Here is a 17,789-nt window from a genome sequence, read left to right as displayed (position 1 = left end):
GCCCGGTGGGCGTGTCTCCAGAAGTGACGTAAACAGTCAAAGGCGTCACGCCTGGCCTGAATTGATTGTGATGTGAATTTAGGCTTTACTGGATGATTCGGTTCATTTGACTCACCTTAGGAAAGAGTCGGAACTTTCAGCCAATAACTAGTTCTTATTCAAGAATGATATCTGGCGTTTATGATTCATTGAAGTCTACTGATTTGTGCAATTGTAAAATTTAAATATTCAAAATAACTGTCAGAACATGCTGGATTGCTCCAGGACTGAGTGGGACTCATTTTCAGTCCTGGAGTTATGGCTCAGACCAGCCCACTTAATTTCACAAATTTTTACTGAAGATTGATAATTTTGGTTTAAGTAAATTCATTATAATGACATTTAACTTTCAATGAATTAAAACAAGTTGGCATTAAAGGTTACTTTTAGCATTTGGGCATGAATATTCATGATCCTGGAGCCACTTTTACCATGTGACAACAGCTCAGCCATGCATTGTGTGTTACTGACAGCAACAACCTCACCAAGCTCAATACTGGGGTTTTGCACTGCTCCTGCAAAAATAAAAAATAAAAATCCCAAGAATTATTTTCTCAAGTCAATGAAAGTCAGTTTCCACTTTAAACTGATTAAAACTTTTTTTTATTTCAAAATTTTGTCTACCTCATCATTATGACCTACCATGACATTCTTATATCTTTTTAAAGGACAGGTTTTACAGTTGTGCAAGTCTTTTGTAATTTTACAGGTCTTAAAAATGATTTTTCAATCATCTAGTCGGGTTAGTTTTATTTAAACATCCTTGAATCATTTGAGTTTTTCTGGGCACCTTTCATCACCATTTCATTGGTTGCTTCTATGCACCATGACCTTCCCAGTGGTTGAAGGTCATAAAGAAACTGCTGCCCTCCTTTGATGCAACTGTAATGTATACTGTCACTACTGTGCTCTTATCAACACTAATATTAACTGAATCCTACCTGCCCTTTCTCATGGTTTGTGCTTGTTGGTGGTGAGGACTCTTCCTCCTTACTTTTAATAACAGGTAAAATATATCAAAGTGAAAAGAAAATATATTATAGACAGCTTCTATTGTTCATCTAAAAGAGTTGGTAAAAGAGTCGACTCGGTCATGTGCATAACATCAACAGGATTGTGTAAGAGAGACCAGTCAAGGCAAAGCAATGCAATCTTTGATTTTAAGGCCCATGTCAGACACAGTGCAATTCAAAGTGTTTCAGGGAACAGAGGCTGATTGAAAGAAAATCATAAATCATAAATAACCTGCATAAAGTGTAAGGCCATACTGGTGAAGCATTCAAAGCTTTGTAACTAGTATACCCACTTCAATGTGAATAGCCAGAAGTGAATTGGTCCTCGCCAGTGTTATACTATCATGCAGGATGTTTTTGGAGTAACACGCTGCATTATCTCACTGTGATACTGAGGTTTAATTATATTAATTCTATTCTTAGAGAATCTTCTTCCCTGAGGCTAAATTGAAATTAATTTGAATTCATTAAAAAGGTTCTGGCATAATTTCTAATTTGCCATGCTTGGCTGTTTTAAAATAATTTGAGTAGTCTGAAATAACAATACTCAGGCAATGACTTTATCTAGTCTTGGTGCAAATCAGTATGAAGTTTGTGTTTTGGACGCACAACTGAAAAGCATTTTTGTAAAACTGCTAAGCCAAAGGAAAAGTCAAGTAGGACGAGAGTGTTTAGAGACTGAAGTCCAAACTGTTATCATCAAAATATTAATCAAGCTCTCAATCTGCAGTTTTTCTGCACTGTTAAGGCATTGCATTTCCTTAGAAAGGACCACTTGTGCTGTGATGACTGAAAGCAGCATTACCTCAAACTGTCAACAGGAAGAAACTCCTCATGTAAAAACTCATAAAACTGAGAGGAAGTCAATTTGCATTATCTTATTAGGCCCTTATCTTATTAGGTATTAGATCCTCTTTCTATGACATGTATGACAATTATGGTCCCAGCGTGCAATGGCCAATGCAGCAGGTTATGTATTAATGTGGCTGCAGATAAACAGCTATCATGAATTTTTGATTCAGCCCTGCATGTGATGTATTTGAATTACTTTATTTTTCTCAGCTTGTAAAATTGAATTAGAACTATTTTTTTGAGCGAAAAAAAATAGCAACCTAATTAATATCACAGTTACTGTAATGTATGGTGACACATTGCAAACTTACTTAGTGCTGGCATTAGCTGATCACCCAGCTTGAATGGCTAACAAGATGGCAGCTGACTTAACAATGAGTCCCAATTAACCTGATATTTTCAAACTAGAGATGCGCTGGTTGTGAAAATTGGGGCCAACAACAATGCTTAAATTTAATATACACAAATGTTTATCATCAATTTTTTAGTATAAGACTCCCACAGCCATGTTATTTTCCAAAGACTGATGTTTTCAAAGGGTTGAGAGTGATGTTCGAGGAAGCTAAGCTATACAGTGTAGACTGGTACAGCAGGCCCAAGTAAATTAGCACACTTGAAGTCAAAATGTGCCAAAAATCAATGTTGGCTTAAATGTGTGCAATACAGAAAAATTAAAGTGTTTTGTTTTACCCCCAGAAAGCCTGTTTTTGGCACTATTTTGCAATGTAGACAGTCTGGCTGCAGACTGCAGAGTCTCCAGACCACTTCTGTGAGACGCACCACAAAGGACATCTGAGACGAAAAACGGTCAAAATAAAATTAGATTAACCTTCCAGTTAGCATTAGGGTGCAGGTTAAGGATATCAAAAGTTAAAGTCAAAAAACCTGACCTGCAATCCTGATTGCGAAATGTTGATAAAAGCCGACTAAACAGTCTGCTTACAGGAAAAATCTTGAACTCCATGAAAACACTCTAACACAGCTAGTGAAGGTAAGGCTGAAGCTAATAATGCTTCGTTAGGTACATAAGTTACGTAGATAACGTAGCTGAAGACTTTGCATGTTAACAGTTTTAGCTATGAAGTAAAAGCTAACAAAGCTATGTTGACTATGTCAGTTGAAACCAAGTTTGTTCAAATTAACTTTGCTAAGTAGCTATATCACAGCTAACTTAGCTACGTTAGCATTAGCTACATTTGTTAAAGTTCACTTTGGAGATATCTACATCATGCTACAGCTTTATTTATACATTGATTTACATAGTTATGTTATCACTAAAGCTAGCCAGACTTTGTGCAACTGCTGCTAAAACGGTCTTTACATCGTTTAATCTCAGATTAGAGCTTTATTCTGTTTTATTAATGAATTGTTGCTTAGTCTGTAATGTTTGCAGTGTGGTTATTTTATTGAGTGAAACTGCCAGACTTTGTTTATAAATAAAGTTGAATTTCAAAAAAAGTCTTAAATGGGAAAAAACGTACCAGCAAACTACATCACCTCCCTCCCCACAGTAGTGGTCTGCAAGCGAGGGCGTCTATGAATGAGCGATTTTGACTCAAGTGACAATGACATGCTGTTTACTGTGTACACAAAGGGATACTATTATGTCCTGAAGTACACAGACAAAGACCTTGTGAAGACAGAGACCAGGCAGGCCAAAAGAGAGAAGAGAAACCTGGGGTTTGACCTAAAATATTGCTAAATTATGTGGAGAAACTGTATCCATCCATAGCACTGTATAGTCTGGCTTCCTTGTGGGTGCTTTTAGAACACTCACCTTAAAAGCGGATACACAGACTGAAATCTCTCTGGCTAATATAAGGACAACTGTCAAGCACAACCCAGTTTCAAAACTACTGAAATATCCCCTTAAACAGACGCATTAGTGCAACTCTGATCCAACTACAACAGTACTCCTTATTTCATTTTCCTAAATAAGAGCTTTCTCCTTTTTAGTCTCACTGTAGCTGTTAAATGCACAAAAAAAAAAAGCACCCAAATTCATGATTTTTGAAAAACTTTGTCGCAATAGATCTGATTGTTACTCAGACTGTCACTAGAACAACAACTGAGCCAGTCCCTGTTGTTCACCTTTGGTGACCTCACTAGTGACCTTGTGGCTAAATGGTAGTAAATCCCTGCAGTCAGGTTTCAAATCTCATTAGAAGTCTTTAAAACCGGAAGGCTGTTTTAGCAGTGTGATCATGCTGGTCGCTTTAAAGTATTTCTTTATGAAAAGTTCTCAACATTTTTTTTTTAAGATCTAAAATTCAAATATCATACTACATGTAGCGACATGCTTTGGTGAACGTTTGCTATTTGGCAGGATTTCTCACAAGATGAGGCAATGAGAAGAAATATCAGGATAAACTTATCCCAGTGGTTCTGATGGGGCATAAGGACCCAACATCACCTCCACATGAAAAATTAAGATCCAAATTCTACAAAAGTTTGAACCATAAATGGGACAAAAGAAACATGTTTTAAAAAGCACATCATTACAGATAGACAAGTATGCATACAGTTTATTTACACTATTTTTTCCTAAGACAGCATGGACATTTGGCAATTTCTCAAAGAATTTTCTATTAATCTTGGGAAAACCATCTTTGTTATCCAGGAAAAGAGATTAACCTGAAGGAAAATTCTGAAAATGACATGTCATCTCAAGAAAACCTAAAAATATATAGATGTTCCGTATGTTCACCCATACATTGCCTATAAAAAGTGTTCACCCCCTGGGATGTTTTACCCTTTTATTGATTTTATAAATCAATTATGGTCAATATAATTTGGCTTTTTTTTGACAAAAAATACAAAACAGCCCTTGTTATTGTCAAAGTGAAAACAGATTTCCTCACAGGATTTTCAATTTAACAGAAATATATAAGGTAAAATAAGTGATTGCATAAATGCCCCCCTTTAAAATGACTGACTTAATTCAACAGAGGTCCTACCAATTGGTGCTAGTAGTATCACAATTAGTGAAACGGGGATCACCTGAGTGCAGCGAATGTGTCTCAAGTGACTACAGAATAAAGACGCCTGTGTCTGGAAGGTCCAGTCACTGGTTAATCATTATTCCTGGCTACCATTTTACCATGAAGACAAAGGAACACTCCAAGCAACTCAAAGAAAAGGCTATTGAGAAGTATAAGTTAGGGAATGGGTACAACAAAATGACCTAGGCACTGAACATCCCCCTTGGAATTCCATTAAAACCCTCATGAAATGGAAGGAATATTGCACATGTGTAAATCTGCCTAGATCAGGCTGTCCTCACAAGCTGAGTGACCGTGCAAGAAGAAGACTAGTGAGAGAGGCCACCAAGACACCTATGACTACTCTGAAGCATCTGTATTAGAGTCACCAAAAGACATGTAGGAGACCCCATGGTCAAGAAGAAGAAGGTTCTTTGATCTGATGAGGCCGATCCACACAGACCCAGAGCTGTGAAATACTGACTTGAGGGGGAGAATATTTATGTAGTTACTTATTTTACCTTACATATTTTTATTTGATAGACATTACTTTGTAGAATTATGTTTTGACTTTGACATTAAAGGGACTTTTTGTAATTTTTGGGGGAAATAAAGCCAAATGATATTGACCATGACTGATTTACAAAATCAATAAAAGGGTAAAACATCAAAGGAGGTGAATACCTTTTACATGGACTCTATGTCATAACATATATTTGTGACCCACTGGAAACAGCTTTGTGACTCACTTTTGGGTCCTGACCCACCAGTTGAGAATCACTGCTTTAGTCTATAGTGGCATTTCCTTTTCCTTTGCTATGAAGAGGGCAATTTTGCACAGACACGGACAGACATTTTTTTTGATTTACCACACTTTTGGTCAAATGTAGAAATGATTCAATGTCTTCAAGGTTACACATAATTGGTCTGCATGTCATTTATTTTGCAAACTTTTGGCTATAATATATGTAAAGCCTTTTTAGTTTTTATTTTTCTTATGTATGTATGATTTGTTGAGTAATCTCTTGTGAAGATGGAGCAGTGATAATAAGATTATTCTTCTGTCTGTTCCGTTTCATTCAAATTTGAGGATTTTACACTGGATATCATAAATTGTTTAGTTTGTTTCATTGAATGAAATAAACGTATGAATAAAATAAATACAGTTTTTTTTAAAACGTCTCCCTAGTTTTATCTTCTCTTTCTCAGCTGCTGAATGAATGCTGGTTCCGTCTGCTCGTCTGTTTTTATCGTAATAATCAATCGTGTTAAGGATTCCCTCTTATCTTAAACGGTGTCCTTGTAGCGTAATTGAAATCACAACACTTACACAATCCCCCCTCTCTTTCTCCGTCACACACACAGACCTACACACACAGTCCACTGGCACATGAATGACCTCCCTCCTCCATCACACCCCCCCCACAGTTGGTAGAGTCCGGGACAGAGCATCATGGCGATTGACGGTAAGTACTCGCTCTCAGGTGTACTGCAGGACTCGTGAGAAACTTTGCTCGGGACAGGACGTGAACGCTTTTTTAAACCACATGAAAATCAAGCGAGCGAACGTCTTTCTGTAATTTAAAAGACTGTTTATTCAGTAAAAACACTGTGAGTACCGCAGTGCTCCGTAGCCGGGACAGCTAGCAGCTGATGCTGAAGTGCGGACACCCGCACTAATGCAGGAATGTTGTGATCTCCTTATGGGATGCGCGCGAGCTCCTCAGCCGCGTGAAGTGATTCTAAAAGTAGATTGAGACGCAGACAGGACTGTTGTTTCCTTCGATCGTTGGGTGCCGTTTTCGATTTATCTGTCTGAGATAGGCTTCTGACAGCGAAGCGATGAGTTTAAATATTTATCTTTTTGCATAACTGGCAGTTACAGCCGCTGCTACTTAGCATCACATGACTTTGTTTTGATACAGTTTAAGGACTACATCACTTAGCGGATGAATATGTTGTAAAAATTAACGTTTTCGAACGAAGCGCTCTGTTTCTGAAATGACTGTGCTGCTTTGTAACCGTTAATTTTGTTGATTCACGTGCGGTTGGCACTGCCTCTAATATTCATGGGTAATGTGTTCAACCTGTCTAAAACCAACATGACGGTGGATAAGCGTCCTCTCAAGGTGTAACTGACCGGAACACATTACAGGATAGACACTCAAGGATGAGTGAGTCAGTCAGGAGTAGGCGCGTGCCTTTTACCCGTTGTCCCGTCACACAGTTCTTATTATGTCACGTGCAGCCGTGCGTGCAGCAGTGTTTATTGATACCTGGTGACAGTGAGAGGGACGCTATCGTTTTATTACGCTGTATCCGCGTTGTCTCGAGCCTCGGTAGCTCAGGACATTAATCTAAATCAGGAATTTAAATGTCATAATTCAAATAAATAGCTGATGGCGTTAAACGAAGCTAAAACGTTTCATTTAGATCGTTCTGTCAAATAATGAATTTTAATCGAGGCATTTTTAATGCAGCTAGAAGTGAATTGGAATTGAAACGATCTTTTGGTCATTAACTTGTGTATCAAAACATCTTTTGTCACCTAAATTCCTTGTTTAACCACATTGTGCACATTAACCTAGTGGTTGATTTCCTGTTCAGGACCATACCTAAATCTTTCTTTGTGTTGACCTGAGTTCACCTCGAAATCTTTGTGATAAGGGCAACTTATTTTACTGTGATGTGGAACCTTCAAACCTCTGAGGAACAATGGAAAATTACATTTTATACAATAATGGAAACATTTAAGGCTGTATATACAGTTTTAATAATCCTACCTATAATATCTACCTAGGTTTATGATTTCAAAGGCATGTGTTGCCTGTTTCCAGGAACTTTTACAGCTTTCTATATAAAGCTATCAAAATGTAATGGTAATGCAACCTTTTTGGTTTTGAGACATAAAATAATAATGATTCAAAGATATCAATTCTTATGTCTTAATCATGAATGTAGGGGATTTTAACATGAGTTTGTACATACCAAAACTGCCTGCCAATTTGCCAAAATGACTGCGTTTCTAAATGGAACTGTTCCAAACTTTGTTTTTTTGTATTTTTATGTCATTAAACATCAAAAGAATTATAAGAGACTTACATTTTCCTTCAAAGGAATTATATTTCAATCTATTGATAGCCGCATTATTCTTTGAGACCCAAAGACTGTTCATCTAAGATGCTGTGTATTTTCAGAAGAGAAATACCTGCTAAAATTTTCGAAGTAAAATCAGATTTAACTTCTATTTAGGGTTAGCATAAAAGTCAAGGTAATGGTTAGGATATCAAAAGTTAAAAACTTGACCTGCACAAACAAATTACAAAACATACAGGAATAAAGCTTGCCTCCATGAAAACATGCTAATGCAGCAGGAGTAGCCTACGTATCCGTGTGAGCTAGATAATGTGGTTATGTAGCTAATGTAGCTAAAGGTAAGCTCACAAAAGCTATGTAAGCTATGTAGCTACGTTATCTACATAGCTGTTAGGTTTTTTTTGCTTAAGCAAACATAGCTACATTGGCTTATGTAGTAAAGTTATTTATGTAGCTAGTGTAGCTATGTTAGCTTTATCTAAAGCTATCAGCTAAAGCAAGCCACCATTCATTTAACTACTTTTAAAATGGGTTTGTACGTAGTTTGATCCCAGATTAGACCTCTGATCTTTTTCTCTGTTTTATTTATGAGATGTTGCTAGTCTGCAGTGTTTGCAGTGTGGTTATTTCATGAGTGTAACTGCCAGACTTTGTTAATGAATAAAGTTAAAATTTAAAAAAATGAAATAAAACAGAAAATACTTTGAATAGACAATTTACAGCACTTCTCTTACTGGGATATATGTGGTGTCTCGGATGAATGGTCTGTCTTGCCATCAGCGTTGACTGTTCGTACCCAGACCCTCATTATTAAATACATTTAAAAAAATTATATGTTTAAGAATAATAATGTATATACAGATAAAAGATTTTAATTTTCAGTTCAGCTTTGAACTGAATTCATTTGGATGGTAAAAGTACTTCAGTAGTCTTCAGTATGAATCTTCTGTCAAACTTAGAAACCACATAATTAGATTACAGTATCAGTGTTTTTGAACCAAGGCAGAGCAACTATAATTGTTATAATCTCTATGTAATTCTCATTCCTTTTCTCCCATATCATAGAAATACCAGTAGATTTTTAATATTGTCATAATTGATCTCAATTCACTAAAAAGCTCAGCTTTTCTGTCATTGGTGAATATTGCTTTAGAACATTTTTCCCTTTGCATTAAAGTATACCCTGCTATTTGAAGGTTATAACTGTAAATTTAGGTTTATTTGGCTTCAGACAAAGACGAACCACATGATACAGTGAACTGAAGCCTTCTTTGTTATGAGAAGAAGTGACCTGTGTATGACTGATAGCTATGTTTTGGCAAGCCTTTTGTCTCTGTAAGACAAGCAAATGTTCTTCTCTACCATTAAGTGAATTGGTCCGGTGAGGGTCTGTCAGCATTGGTCTATGACAGAAGACAAATCCTCCTCAAAGCTCATTACTCTAGCTCTACATCAATTCCCCACCTCACACTATATTACAGCATCCAATCTCCCATGTAAGGGAAGTGACACTACAAGGCCATGGATGATTTTTCAACATTTTATTGCCAGTTTAGCGTGGGAGTGTGGGGGGGTTAATTTGATAAATTAAAATAAATAAGTAAAATCATTTAATCAAGGTATTGATGCAGTTAAGTAATTCATATACCAGTTATTTAGAATGTTACAGAGCTACCATTTAAGCATACGCTCTATCTGGACACCAAGGCATTAAGCCATGTGAGATAATGTGTGAAATTTATTAGTGTGCACATAAGCCTGTAGGTATCAGTCTCCCTCATTAAATTAAGCCTCACAGGCATTAAAGTCAGTCAAATGTAATCATTACCAGGTTGTTTTACAACCTCCTGAAATGCAAAAGGTAACATGATTATGAGCTAGCTTAACAGCAAAACACCAAACAGACAATGTAAACAGTAAAATAGTTCACTATAATAATACGGTGAAACTGATGACAGCGTGTTATTATAAAAACGGGATTTGTTGAGGCTGCTTGCAACTTGGGAGTTTACATTTAGCATTAGCATACATTTATTTAAACTAGTAGGTACTTAAATAGATTCAGTAGGTTGTCATCTGAAATACAAGACAAAATTCAGTGACTCTTCTTTAATTAAAGCCCCTTTTTTTATAAAATTTGAGGCCTAGTTTATTTTTTTTAAATATTCTTTTGAAAAAATCCAACAACTTACAGTGTAATCTAATTTTTATGACTTAAGGAGTGTACACATTACTCTGCATATTGAATAATTAGCTGAAGATTATGGGTGATAATTACTTGCTTTTCCACTAAGTGTAGAAGATTGACACAGCATTTGTTTGTCCAAAGTCCTGTACCAGTGTTTAAAACATGAGATGGCTAGTTTATGTTAGCATAAAGACAGTAAGTAGCCTGAGACAACTGACTTAACTCCATACAGTTGTTAAAAATCTCTCTAGTTGCACTTCAAAGCTAAAAGGGGTTAGCTTGGGCCACTGAGCAACTTTTTTGTTGATGGAAGCAGTTTTGTATACTAGTAGCTGTATGCTAATAGCTGGTCCACTGGCCCTTGCCAGTGTGTTTTAGTAATTTTGGTTTGCTAAGCTAACAGACCTCTGGCTCCACAAATACAAAAGGAAAGACATGGGCTATGAGACTGGTTTCAATGTAATTAACTGCTTGCAATAAATTGCACTTTGAAAACATTTTCTGTTAGCCAGAAAGCACGATTTTGTTGACTGGTACTTCAATGTTAACTTCTCAGTGGTTAGGAAAATCTTCCTATTTAGCTTAATACTTGATATTTCTCATTTTTTGCCTATGATATTTGTAAGCTATAGCAGCTGTTTGCTAGGCTAACAACTGTTTGTGGGCTAGGAGCAGTTTGTAAGCTACCAGCTATCTCTTAGGCTAATGTCTAGCAGTAACCCTTTGTTTTAGGCCTTTGTTGTTTGCTAAGCTAAAGGTCCCCTGGCTCCAGGTTGACCTTAAGATGATATAAGATTGGTGTTATTCTTCTTATTTATCTGTGAGCCAACAAGAAAAAAGGAAAGAAAAAAGGAAAGAAGTAAATTGTCTATAGCCAACTGCTACTTTATGGTTACCTTTCTACCTTTCCAATAGCTAGACAAATGTTGCCATGATCACTTGTAAAGCGAAATACTTCTGATTTTAGGCTGTATGCTTGTAACTAGCAGCTTACATCTGTTTTGTTGACCAGAATTGTAGCAAAATAGTTGCTAATCTGACATGTACCTTTATCTGAAGTAAAGTATAAAGTATGGTGATCTGTATGCTAACTATTTGTTTGCAAGAAATTAACCCTTGTTTCCAATGTTTGTGCTAAGTTGAGGTTAATTGTCCCTAAACTTCATGTTTACTTCTAAAGATTTAATTTTAGTAATGCGTCAATCTATTTCATTAAACTCCTGTCAACACCAGTTAATAGAACTTATCTCTTTGCCTTTGTTGATGTTTGAAAAAACATCCCATATTAGCACTCCTTAAGGTAATGCTTAAGACGGGGCTTGCACCTGGTTGTAAGGCTTCATCTAAGTTTTGTTAATCAAGCATATAGTATTAGTTCAGGCAGGCCCAAGGTCAATTGCAGCCATATAATCAAGATCAGCTGATCTCACGCAGGTCCTCATCAGCTGATGCCCAGCCGATTCGCTCTAAGCACACAACATGCTAATCACGCTCATGCTAAGCCATGGTAGCTAAACTTTGTTGCTCCTCAGCAAGCCGCTTTCTGCAACCCTCCTCCACCCCAGCTCCTCTTTTTTACTGCTTCTGACTTAATCAGTGTCATTCTGTTGTCACTGATGCCTGCTCTGCTCTGATTTTTTTGCTGCCTCTCTTCCTGCTTCAGGCTTTCCTTGTAGGCACAGGAAAGGCAGGAATGTGTACTGTTCATGCTCATGGAAGTGCAGGGGGATCCCAGAACAGCCACACTGAATATAAATAATGACAATAAGTGCAAATTAATTCACAATTAGTGCACAATTTTTGTAACTTTTTGTCCTAGATGGTTCATTTGATTGTACGTTTTCCAAGTTAATTCCAGATAATCATGTTATTTTTTTCTGGCATACCCATCTGTCAGCCTTCCTAACCCAGGCCGTGAACATATGTTTCCTCATGAAGACATTTTCTAACCTCTGACTCTCCATCTTCTCATCTTTTTTTTCACACAGGAGGGGGGAGGAACTGTGGTGTTCATGAGCTCATCTGTGCCAGACGAGGTAAGACAGAGCTCCTGCACTTGTTAGTCTGCATTATCATGTGAGGACATTTGGTGTATGCGTTTGTTTGTTTTCAGCCCGTAATGTCCAACTTGCTTGGCTGAACTCCTCAACATCACTTTAAGAGCCTTATAGTTCACTCCATCCGAACATTTTGCCCAAGGTCTCAGCCTCCTTTATTCCTGTGAATCTTCACTTGGGTTCGGTGTATGGAGAAGTGTCCCTGCATAAACTTCAGAAAGCATAATGTCTGTGTGTGAATTATGCATGGCATATCAAGTTTTGGCTCACTTCAGCAAAAGAAAGCAGCTGTGTGTTCATGATTTATTCAGCGTGGAGGTTTTGTTTCGTATCAGAGGTCCATGTGTAAGCAACATTTCCAGATTGCCTACCTACTTTTTAAACAAGAATGCCCTGAAAACTACACCCAAGTCAGCTGCTTTCATTTTGAAAAACTTAGAAGTTGGATAATTTATTAATCTAGGAAAGGTCGATAAGAAATTTGACATAATTTGTTTTCTATCTGTGCCCTAACAGGGCTAAAAAAATGACAGAATATTTAATTTTCCTTTGTTTTAGTTGCACAAAAACATTTAGTTTCTCACAGGTTATTTATTCATTTGTTGTTTTCAGCCTTAATGCTTCAGTGGCAGCGTTTTTATGTTTGTTAGCTTGCTAGAGTCATTATCTTGGGGGTAAAAAAGCAGATTGAATCCCGAGGCTCAGTTCGGAGTTCGGCTTCAGTTCACACGCTGTGAAGAAAAAAAATAAGTGAAATGTTTTGTTTATTTTGTTCTAACACAAATAGTACGTGCACTCACTCGAGAGGACAGCTTAGGGTGAAAGAGGGGAATTTAAAAAGGGCAGATAAGGAGAAAGAGGTAGCAGAGAATTAAAAATCCATTAATCTCTGCTGTTAAGACGAATATCAGACTTTCCTGAGAATGATGGGTATTATATGAAAAAATGATAGCAGGGTTAGCTGTGTCCAAAGCCGCTCCACTTTTGCAGTGTACATTGACAGAGGGGTCAGGTTACCTCGGGTGTCTTAAATTATTCAGCTGTCGTTGACATTTACAGAGCAGGGCTGTGAATGAAGTGCCATCAAACCCCAGGGAAACAGGCCCATAAGCTGTACATTCGGACCTCAGGAGGCTGCAGAGGTCACCCAGGCTCAATCGAAACAAATGTCACCAGTGAGAGTTGATACGATAGCCTGGCAAGTGCTGGACTGGACTAAGTTGTAAGGGATTTATTGCACGTCGGATTACTTCGGAGCAGATCCGCTCTGTTTTCCCCCTTCTTCTTAGATCCTTTCAGCTGAGCTTTTTTCGGGGAACAGCTGCTTTTAAAGAGGATATTTATGTAGAAAAGGTAAGCCTCACACTGCCACGCTGCTTCCTTGTCTCTCTCTCTCGCTTCTCTTTCCATTCTCCTGAGTTTAGCATTCATCATCCTGGCGGTCTGCAGCAACACTAGCTGTCAGGCTGCGGAGGTCTCTGCCTGTTGCCATGGTGAAACAAGTCCATCTATAAGTTTAGTCTGCAGTCAGGAGGTTTGAGAAACTATGGCTGTTATATTTCTCTGCAGGGGGAAGCCAGCTTTCACACTGAAGACTGTTTTATTCTGCGACTGGTAGTGGTTGTCTTTGAAATGAGGACCTGCTACAGAACACATGCTGCAACATTTGGGCTGTTTCTGCCTCACCTCACACATTGGCCTTAAATGCACCAACATGTTCTTTTTATTCTTTTTTGCCTTTTTAAATCATACTGAAAATAATAGATATATTAAGCAAGTGTACTTTCAGAAATGGGTGAAAAGTGGTGTACATAGGGGAGTAGTTAGGTTGTGCCACATGTAGAGATGAGGACTAAATTATTATCCCCATGGAAATTTCATTTTTTTCCCAAGCATTTCCCAAGTGCTGCTGAACAGAGCAAGAAAAATTTTAACACAGCATTTGCACACAGGAACAAAATTATTTCACAAAATAACAGGGTCAGAATTATAAGTGTCCCAGTCTCAGACGGGTCTCTTGAAGAATCATAGCCCATTCTTCTTTGGCCAGTCTCTCAGGCTCCTCCAGATTTGATGGTCTTCTGGCATAGGCCTTCCTCTTCAGTTCACCCCACAAATTTTCAAGTCAGGGCTTTATGCAGGCCAGTCAGTAACATTCACTTTGGTCTGCTTGAGGTAGTTCTTCACCAGGAGCCACGTATGCTTTGGGTTGTTACATTGGAAGACAAAGTGATGACCCAGATCCAGTTGTGCTGCTGACTGGTTGAGCTTTTCTTCCAGAATCTTCACATATCCTTTCTTCATGATTCCTTATACCTTTATGAGAATCCCAGTTCCAGATGCACTGAAGCAATCCCTTAGCACTGTGGGGTCGGCGTTCTTTGGGCTATACACTTCTCCCTTCTTTCTCTACACGTAAGCAACGTCTCTATAGCTAAAGAGCTCTAGTTTGGTCCCATCTGACCAAAGGACACGCTTCCAGTATTTATAATCGTTCTAAAGGTTGGCTTTAGCATATTTCAGTCTGGCTTGAAGTTGTCTCTTCTGCAGAAGTGGAGTCTTTCTTGGTCCACTCCGTAGGGGGGTCTGAATACTTTCTGAATGGACTGTACATTGAATATAAACCTTTTAGGTGTTTGTCCTGGCTTGGACTGCCACCTGGGGCCATGTGCCACATGACTCCAACTTTCTCATGACTCTTTCTATCCACTGTTCTATCCTCATAACAAGGCATCCATACACTGACTATAACGCTTATTCCATGCAGGGTTACAGAGGTACTGCCAACCAAGACCGGTCATCATTATATTATATTGCAGGCTTAATGTACATAGACGGACAAACGTTCCCATTTATGAACACCTAAGAAACCCAAATTACCCTAGAGAGCTTGTCTTTGGTTTGGCCAGACTGCGCCGGAGAACAAACTCCACACAGAAAGGTTCTGTCTGACAGGGATTCAAACCAGAAACTTACCTTCTATAACAATGCTCCCGTTTCTCAAAGTTTAGCTTTTTTCAGCCCATTAGTTTGGTTGTCACTAAGAAATCATAAAAAATGGTGAACTCTCTCTGTGGTTCAATTAGGTTAGATACATAGACATCACTGCATAAGGAGTCTCAAAAATCAAACTCAGTAAACTCAACACAACCTGATATACACTCCATGGACAAAAGTATTTGGCCATACCTCTCAATGATTTAATTCGGGTGTTTCAATCAGACCTGTTGCCACAGGTGTATAAAATCAAGTTTATGCAGTCTCCAATCCCAAACATTTTTGATACAGAATGGGTCGTTCTGAAGAGCTCAGTGACTTCAATCGTGGTACTGTGATGGATGTAACCCTTGCAGTAAGACGGTTCATGAATGTTTTTTCCCTGCTGAATATTTCACAGTCAACTGTAAGGGAAATCAAATAGAGAGTCGAAGCGTCTTCTGTGGAGTGGCGAATCATGTTTCTCTGTTTGGCTGTTAGATGGGTTAATCTGGGTTTGGCAGATACGGGGAGAACGCAACTTGCCCGACTGCATTGTGCCAACTGTGAAGTTTGGTGGAGGAGGGATAATGGTATGGGGCTTTTTCCAGGGTTTGGGCTAGACCCCCTTATCTCAGTGAAGGGCATTCTTAATGCTTCTGCACACCAAGGCATTTTAAACAATGCTATGCTTCCAAGTTTGTGGCAACAGTTTGAGGAAGGCCCTATTCCGACATGACTGTACCCGAGGGCACAAGGACTATAAAGACATGGTTTGATGAGTTTGGAGTGGGAGAACTGGCCCGCACAGGTCCCTGACCTCAACCCCATCGAGCACCTGTGGGCACAAATTCCTACAGAACACTCCAAAATCTTGTGGAAAGCCTTCCAAGGAGCGTGGTGACTGTTACAGCTGTGAAAAGGGCCCAACTCCATATTAAAATACATGTATTTGAATACAAGTTCCTTGTTGGTGTACTAGTCATGTGTCTGAATACTTTTGTCCATATTGTGTAGCTTAAAGAAAACAAAAATTCAAGTAAAGCATAAAACATAAATGATAATACAAGTGAAATGTTTACATAAAAATGTAAGTAGAGGTCAAATGACCGTATGATAGATCAAATATTGAACTTCCAAACATGTGAACACCTGTGTAGGTGTGTAATGTCTTTAGGATTGGTGTCTTAAATGCAATACTAAAGGCATTCATTGTTGAATATCCGTATAATTGCAGTATCAAAAGCTGTTGCTTGTGGACTTAAACTTAAAACTCAAACAGCTCCTATCACACTGTCTCTCTTTTCTGTGTGTTTCATTTATAAGCTGCCCTTTCCACTGAGGCGTTTGGTCTTTAGAAATGCCGTCCATGCTTCATTTTCCTCCGATTCCCCCCTTTTTCTCCTGCTATTTCTCTGCGGTGTGTTGTACCTTATTAAGTGCAGGCCCAACTCCGTGAGTCTACGTTTCAGTCAGATTCAGTCCCTTTGAGGCTCTCATAAAAATAGCACAGCAGCGGCAGCAGTACAGAACTGTGTGGTTACATGAAGTATGGTTGGCCTACATACACTGCTGTAGATCCTATCTGCTTCTCCTTTGAAGTGAAAACTGAGGGTTTAAGAGAACAATAGCTAAAGCTCCCCTTACAAGGCAACATTTAATTTCAAATAAAGATGCCTATCATTAAATGGAGTGTTTGTGGTATCAAAGTGAGGTTGTTAAAAAATGCTTCTGAGCTTGCAGCCATCTGTGTTTGTTTTTCTCCATTGCTATGGGAATTTGATCTGAGATTTTAACTGTTAAATACCTCCAGAATCAGTGATACTTATGTAATATGTCTAATTTTGGTTTCCCCCTGTCTCCCTCTTTCTCTTCTTCTTCTTCTTCTTCTCAGTCTCTCCAGAGCTGCTCGGTGTCCTGTCTTCCATCGCAGCCTTCATGGCATTGATGGCTCTGTTTTTTCTGTACCTCAGCAACAAGCTGTCAGTGGAGAGTCCTGACGATCTGTCACATCTCAGCGACTTTAAAAACAACCAGCCAGGTACCCAACTCACATATACAGCAGCTCTACCTCCACAGCTTAATGTACACACACATTAGGATGATAATTTCTCTGGTACCAGCTGATTTACACCTGTCCTTTTATTACACCAAATCAAATCCAACAACAGTACAACCTTTAGGATTAAAAAGAGACATTGCTGGATTCATCCCATTGTTCATTTAGGCAGCTTTTGGAAAACTGTCACGAGTTTTTTTCCTTTTATAGTTTAGTCCAAAGCAACTCAACGACAAAATATGACGCTTAGTATAAAAACATTTTCATTTCATGGATAAATTTCACAAAATAAGGGAGAAAAACTACTCACAAAGCTATCTGTTTGGATGGTTAATCAGGAAGGCCACTTTTAACAGCTTTTCTCCCCCATTATGTGAGATTCATCCATGCAACAACAATGGTAGTTTACTGTCTAGATATGACATCTTATGGAGGGCAGATTTAGTTGAAAAGACACTTCAGTTCAAAATATCAAGTAAGCTACAGAGGTGGGTGGAGCACGGCAGCGCATTTCTAAAACTGTTATGG

At 38.4% G+C, this 17,789-nt stretch overlaps 1 protein-coding gene across 2 annotated transcripts in view; it reads left to right on the top strand.

Annotated features, from left to right (window-relative positions):
• The first annotated feature begins 6,327 nt into the window (after positions 1 to 6,327).
• The window catches only part of syt14b (synaptotagmin XIVb), a 31,326-nt gene continuing 19,864 nt past the window's right edge, over positions 6,328 to 17,789 (top strand). For both annotated transcript variants that reach the window (XM_041805689.1, XM_041805688.1), the window contains exons 1-3: positions 6,328 to 6,351; positions 12,158 to 12,205; positions 17,097 to 17,243. In XM_041805689.1, the coding sequence (XP_041661623.1) occupies positions 6,339 to 6,351; positions 12,158 to 12,205; positions 17,097 to 17,243 (208 nt within the window). In that variant the 5' untranslated portion in view covers positions 6,328 to 6,338. The remainder of the gene's footprint in view (positions 6,352 to 12,157; positions 12,206 to 17,096; positions 17,244 to 17,789) is intronic.

The sequence above is a fragment of the Cheilinus undulatus genome, linkage group 14 (genome assembly GCF_018320785.1).
Source record: "Cheilinus undulatus linkage group 14, ASM1832078v1, whole genome shotgun sequence".
Taxonomy (NCBI): domain Eukaryota; kingdom Metazoa; phylum Chordata; class Actinopteri; order Labriformes; family Labridae; genus Cheilinus; species Cheilinus undulatus.
The sequence above is the reverse complement of the archived record's forward strand: the minus strand, read 5'-3'. Positions and strand labels throughout refer to the sequence as shown.